This window comes from Myotis davidii, unplaced genomic scaffold, assembly GCF_000327345.1.
Source record: "Myotis davidii unplaced genomic scaffold, ASM32734v1 scaffold187, whole genome shotgun sequence".
Lineage (NCBI taxonomy): Eukaryota > Metazoa > Chordata > Mammalia > Chiroptera > Vespertilionidae > Myotis > Myotis davidii.
The window spans coordinates 2,577,604-2,584,303 of record NW_006383018.1 but is presented as its reverse complement, the minus strand read 5'-3'; the positions used below and the strand labels follow the sequence as shown (position 1 = coordinate 2,584,303).

General features: G+C 35.7%; 1 protein-coding gene across 4 annotated transcripts in view; it reads right to left on the bottom strand.

Annotated features, from left to right (window-relative positions):
• Window positions 1-6,700, bottom strand: part of CDK14 (cyclin-dependent kinase 14) — a 506,888-nt gene that overhangs the window by 259,340 nt on the left and 240,848 nt on the right. For all 4 annotated transcript variants that reach the window (XM_006779192.1, XM_015558314.1, XM_006779193.2 and 1 more), the window contains one exon: window positions 4,106-4,168. In XM_006779192.1, coding sequence (XP_006779255.1) covers window positions 4,106-4,168 — 63 coding nt within the window. The remainder of the gene's footprint in view (window positions 1-4,105; window positions 4,169-6,700) is intronic.

Here is a 6,700-nt window from a genome sequence, read left to right as displayed (position 1 = left end):
CAATTGTAATTTCCTTCAAAGTTTTCTTTCCTATCTTTATCTGTCTAATCAATGCAAAAAACTTTACTTCATCCAAGTTACTTCTTTGTCAACTAGGATCTTCACTGTAGTCTCCTAGATTCTATTCTTTAGGTCTGTACTCTTGGACTGATTAGATGCTCCAAAAAAGATGTTATAGCTTTCTGCCTTGATGCATGGGTCTGATGCCTGTTTTTTGAAGCACCACAGGCTGTTCCTGTCTCTCATGCTCTCCTCTATCTCCTCTCACATGCCCAGCCCTGCTATACTCTGGGACACCCCTCTACAACCACCTTGCTGGCAGAGTGAGAGAGGGAGAGTAGAGGCCATAAGGCTGTGAGAGAGCAAAAGGCCAGGATTGCAGCAAGTGTACATCTCCTCCAGGCTGAGGGCTAAAGTCATGCAGGGCCACAGGGAAGTGAGGGGAGGTTGTGGGTTCTGGGAGGTACCCAGAGCTCTCAACCTTGGGTCTGAGCAAATGCCTATCTTTTCCTACATCAGTGATTTTTAAAAATTTGATTCTGATTTTGGGAGATGATAATTTTACATTTATATATTTTAAAATGGATACTTTTTTTATTTTTTAAGCTTTTCCGGTGTCTCTGCTGTGAAGCCAAAGTAGATGACTGCTGAGGTTTCTTGTACCCTTAAATATTCCAAGAACTAAGACTGTCCAGTGCATTTTGGTAAATCCTCAAGGAGCCAATACTTCAATAGCTCTGAGGAAAGAAATACCTATATATGTTCAACGTATTTTGCTGCCTCTCAGTTGTTCAAAACAACCTAAGAAAAGGTAAATCACACCATGCTCTTCTCAGAGGCAAAAACTGTTGGAAGGCATCAATCTTTGGCAACATGGGAACAATTCCTGCTCAACATGACTAACATCTACACTCGCTTTTGGTGTTGCATCTAATTTCCTTGTCATTATTTCTATGTGGACTGTGCATCTCATTCCCCATTAAGTTTTTCGCCCCAGCCTAGAAGCACCAACTCCTGCAGAAGCAAAGCTGATCTACTGTCACAGTACAACCTGTACTGGAATAAGTGGCCAATGTGAAGCTCTGAACTATAATGAACAACCATGGAGTGAAAGAAAAGCTTACAAAACTAGATTGAGAGCAGTTGAAATTCCATTACAAGGAGTGAACTTACAAATGCTACAAAAATCACCAATGGCACTGGCCAAAGGATTATGAACATGTAGATACTTTGTGGAATGACCTTTCCTTCTCTGTTTCACCAACAAAATGTTCCATCAATACTTGCCCCAAACTCATGACACACAAATGTGGGTGAAAAAACCAAGCATGCATAATAAAAAGCGAGTGATGCCATGTTGTTTGGAAAGGTTCATTTAGCTCTTTAATCTCAGTCCAGTCACTGAATCTGGAAGTCGAGAAGTGAAAATTAACTTAGAATAGCTGTTGATTTCCACTGAGACTGTTAGTCCCCTGGACTCCCCAGAGCTGAAGGTCTCACTAACTGGGCTCTCTATATAATCCCAGGGTTAAAGTGCAGAACAGGGATAAGGAGGTATTGTATGATTGATTTTAAACCCCATCAACCCTAGGAAAAGGACCTTTAATGTATATATGAGACAAATCGAGATGTGTAATTGTAAAAAAAAATACATTCATGTGTTAGTAATTAAATATGGGCAAGATTAATAAAACAAGTCTTTTTCATCAGTTAAAATTTCTTCCCCAGCCGAAACCGGTTTGGCTCAGTGGATAGAGCGTCGGCCTGCGGACTGAAAGGTCCCAGGTTCAATTCCGGTCAAGGGCATGTACTTGGGTTGCGGGCACATCCCCAGTAGGAGATGTGCTGGAGGCAGCTGATCGATGTTTCTAACTCTCTATGTCTCTCCCTTCCTCTCTGTAAAAAATCAATAAAATATATTAAAAAAAAAATTTCTTCCCCAATCTAACTACTAAAACTATGTCATTGGATACAGATTTTGTCATTGGATACAGATTTTGAAGAAAAATGAATAGTCAAAAAATTTTTTTAATCAATAAAACAAAAACACAACCAAAAGGAAGTATATAATAGAAACTATAAGTACCATGTCAATTCTATTTAAAAAACAAGATTTCTGCCCAACTGGTGGCTCAGTGGTTGAGCATCAACCCATGAACCAGGAGGTCACTGGATCCATTCTCGGTCAGGGCACATGCCCAGGTTGTGGGTTCAGTCCCCAGTAGAGGGCATGCAAGAGGTTGCTTATAGATGATGTTTCTCTCCCATCGATATTTATATCTCTCTGTCCCTCTCATTTCCTCTCTAAATTTCAATAAAAACATTTTACAAATAAATAAAAATGAGCTTCTTCAGAGGTCTTATGCTTTAAAATTATACAACTTTACTGACCACCATAAAAACTCTCATTATTTTTAAAAAATATTTTTTTATTAATTTCAGAGAGGAAAAGAGAGAAAGAGGGAGATAGAAACATCAATGATAAGAGAGAATCATTCACTGGCTGCCTCCTGCACAACCCCCACTGGGGATCAAGCCCACAACCTGGACATGTGCCTTGACTGGAATCAAACCTAGGACCCTTCAGTCTGCAGGCTGACACTCTATTCACTGAGCCAAACAGGCTAGGGCAAAACTCTCATTATTAATGCCACACAAATTATTAAGCACATGCAACTTATTAAGAAAAAGAGAAACCCAATAAAAAATGGGCAATATATAAGAACAGGCAACTTATAAAAGCAGAATTACAAATGGCTAAGAAACTTAAGATGGTCTTACAGCAGGTAAGAAAACACCCAACATAAAAGTCATTCCATTTTTACTCATCAGAATGGCAAAAATTAAAATGACTGGTTACAGTCAATGCCAGTGAGAGTAGAGAAAACCAACTCTCCTCTAATTTACAACCTTATGGGAAAATGTTCCAATCAAATGCATTAAAACTGAAATCATATCTCTTATTTAGTAAAGAGAACCCATCAGTTAGATATCAAAAGAAATAAGAGTTTAAAAGTTTATACTAACATTTACTCTAAAATGACTCATAACATTAACATTTTGGAAACAGCCCAAAGATCTCTTTATAAGAAACAATTGGAAGGCGCTGATACTATGGACTAATATGCAGTTATTAGAAAGACTGAATTATATCATGTGCCGATTTTAAAGAACATGCACGAGATATTTTAAATTAAAAATAACACAATAATATATGTATTATTTTTATAAAGCAAAAAATAAATACACAAAACTCATACCCACATCTATACCTCTACAAGCAGAGGGAAAAACGCGCACACACACACACACACACACACACACACACACACACATGCCACGTTCTGAAGAGTGGTATAGGCAATGCCTGGGAAGAAACTGAGACAATTCACTTCAGATACATCCATAGTGCTCAGTCAATTCTCGGGATCATGAAATGTCGTCATCTGAATTACAAAACCTGAGCACATTGTTAAATGTTCAGCTACTAGTATAACTTGGTATCTTCTAACTCCCTAACACATGCCAAAAAGACTCTTCTGTTTTAAGCTTGCAATTTTGAGACAATTTCTTAATTGTGGGATAAAATCATAAAAATGTAGTTCTTCTGACACTTAGCAATCCAATTTGTAGTAAAAGAAATGAAAGACAGCAGTAGGAATAGAACCACTTATATCTATTTGTACATACAAATGAAAAGTATGCTCTGTGAACTCACCATAACACCGTTTGGAATCATAATAATACTTCATATTGATGCTAAATAACTGGTACTTCAGTATGGGGTTCTAAGGTAGAGCTACCTGAGCTTCCCCTCTGCTAAAAACAGTGCTACCATAGGATTCCAGTGGATCTCACTCATTCCTGGCAAATGTTTCTTCATAAAGAAAAACATATGATAAGATCTAAACAATAATACTCCAGTGAAAATATGTAATGTTGAAGCATGGTTTCCAACTACAAACAATGGCTGTGGTTCACTTTGATATTCTCTTTACATAAAAGTTTTTTAAAAAGGAAAAGTTATGGTAGAGACATCAGACTTTGGCTCGAAAGAATGCACACGAAGAATGCTAATACTTAGCTTAAAAAGATCTTTTCCTACCTTCACATTATCTGGATGCAGCCCCCCAGGATGCTTGTCCATGTACTGACATAAATCAGTGTGCTGGAAGAAAAAAGGAAAAATGTATTAACATCCCTCTGGCTATAACATGATGAATCAATATTTTTCTACTTCAAAGTCACCATTACCTTCTGAAAAAGCAAATATAAGACAAGTGGGTGGATTTTTTAGTTTACACAGCCCTGTGCTCCTCCAATCCCCATTTTTAAGCAAATTCAATCATTACCTTTACCTCTAGGCTCTGTTTTATGTTAAATATATCTGTGCATTAGAAAAAATTCATGTCCATAATTCGTAAAGTGCCTCATTCCCTCCTCATTGAATATAAATCTTTCAACTAAGAAAAAAAAATCCAAAAACTAAAACTAAATACTTTAACTTAAAAACAACTGAACTATAACACACAAATAACCAATCCATTTACACTCTCAATTATCTTGTATTTTTCAAATGCAAATCTAGGCTATGATTACTTTGTGTGAAATGAAAAGACTACAATTAGACAAAGTAAAATTAGTTTGGATTCATTCAAATTTCTCTTAGATATATTCAATAAAAAATAACTTTCAGGTTTCTAAAACTCCTGAACATATTTCAAAAAATACATACCTTATAAAATAGAAATATTTTCAAAATTATAAATTAAAACAAAAATATATACCCAAGTAGAACAAAAAAAATTCTCTAGAAACATGCTATTATTCTTTTAAATAACCAAGCTTGATTTGCCCAGAATTATATATATTCTTAATACTTTTTCTATTTAAGCACTACAAAAAGTTTTGAAAAAAAAACATGTAAAGTTGCTATTCAAATTTTTCTCATCTTATTGAAAGATAGCATAAAATTTATAACATTTAGTCATTCTGTAAAAGCCACTAAACATGAGTCTTTTTTGAGTTCCATTTTCAGGAGTCAATTACTGAGAAATCACAAGTTTTATGATATATTCAAGAACCTTGCTGTAGCCATGGTGACAACTGTTCAGATTCCTATACTGAGTTTTGATTCCATGGCAGGTGGTGATTGATGAAGCTAGAGAGCAGAATTTTGCATTCATTCACTACTCACCACGCGCTCCTTGAGCCCATGTTATGTCCCAGGCACTACACAGTCACTAAGGACACATAAAGTGGCCAATTGAGGGCAAATGGAAAGAAAATGGGACAGAAGAAACACTCTTAGATATGATCTGAGACAGTATTGCCTTTATTTTGGACAACGCTGCGTTTAACTTCTAAATCAAAGGCAAATTCCATGATGACAGAAACTGTGTTTCATTTGGGAATTACCGTATCCTTTGCTCCAGGGAAAATGTCAGGCACAGAGGAGAACTGAGTATATACAGGTGGAAATAGTTTTACATATAGGGTAGCTCATTAAAATGACCCTAAAATAAAATTATAATGGGTTCCATGGATTTTTTTCCTGATGATATAAAGGTTTTATATCATGTAGTTAACAAACTGAGGAAGGAATGCTCTACTCCAAACTGCCACTTTGTAACTCCATATAATTAATTTCTCTGTCCTTTCAAATAGGAATAACATCTCCATTGAAAGAGTTTGGAAGAACAAATAAATAGTACATAAGAAAGTACTTTTCTCCTATAACAGGATATACAAAAATAACATTATTATGTATGAGAGTGGTCATTATATAGTAAGATCCACAAGAGAAATAACTATATCTAACTTACCGCTTCTCACACATAACATAGTAAATAGAAAGTACATCCAATCATATCAATTATTATATATCCATGACATGCTAAAATTATTAAAAATATAAAAATTCAGTTTACAAAACAAAGAAAATAATATTCACATTGTTTTCAAGATACAAACTAAGAACAACAACAGAAAATAAAGAAACATTTCCTACTATATATTTATATTATTTATATTCATGTTAGTTATGTCGGTACTTATCAATAAAAAATCAGCATATAAACATAAATATTAGATAAAGAGAATTAAAGGACAATTTAGTAAACAGTAATACATTTAACAGCATGACATGATAATATAAAAGAAATATGATTAGAAGAAGAAGAAGAAGAGAAGGAGGAGGAAAAGAAGGAGGAGGAGGAGGAGACGACTGCCCGGCCCGCATCACTCAGTGGTTGAGCATCGACCTATGAACCAGGAGGTCATGGCTTGATTCCCTCAAGTCTAAGTTATGGCTCGATCCCCAGTGGGAGTCGTGCAGGAGGTAGCTGATCATGATTCTCTCTCACCATTGATGTTTCTCTCTCCCTCTCCCTTCCTATCTGAAAACAATAAAAACATATTTAAAAAAAATAAAACTAAAAAGGAGGAAGCCTATCAGAAATTGGGGCAGGATGAGTCCTGATGCTCAAGAGACAGGTGATGTCCTTCTGAGCCAGTGCCCAATGGCATTAGCATCAATTGCAGGAAGGAGGCTTCTTCAGAAATGAGATCTTGGGAAATTTAATAAAGATTTTTCCAAACTTTTAAAATGTTTAATTCATATTTACTTAAATGTATGTCATGAAAATGTGTGTGTGTGCATACACATCACAAGCATACACACATGGCTGTCCTTAGCTGT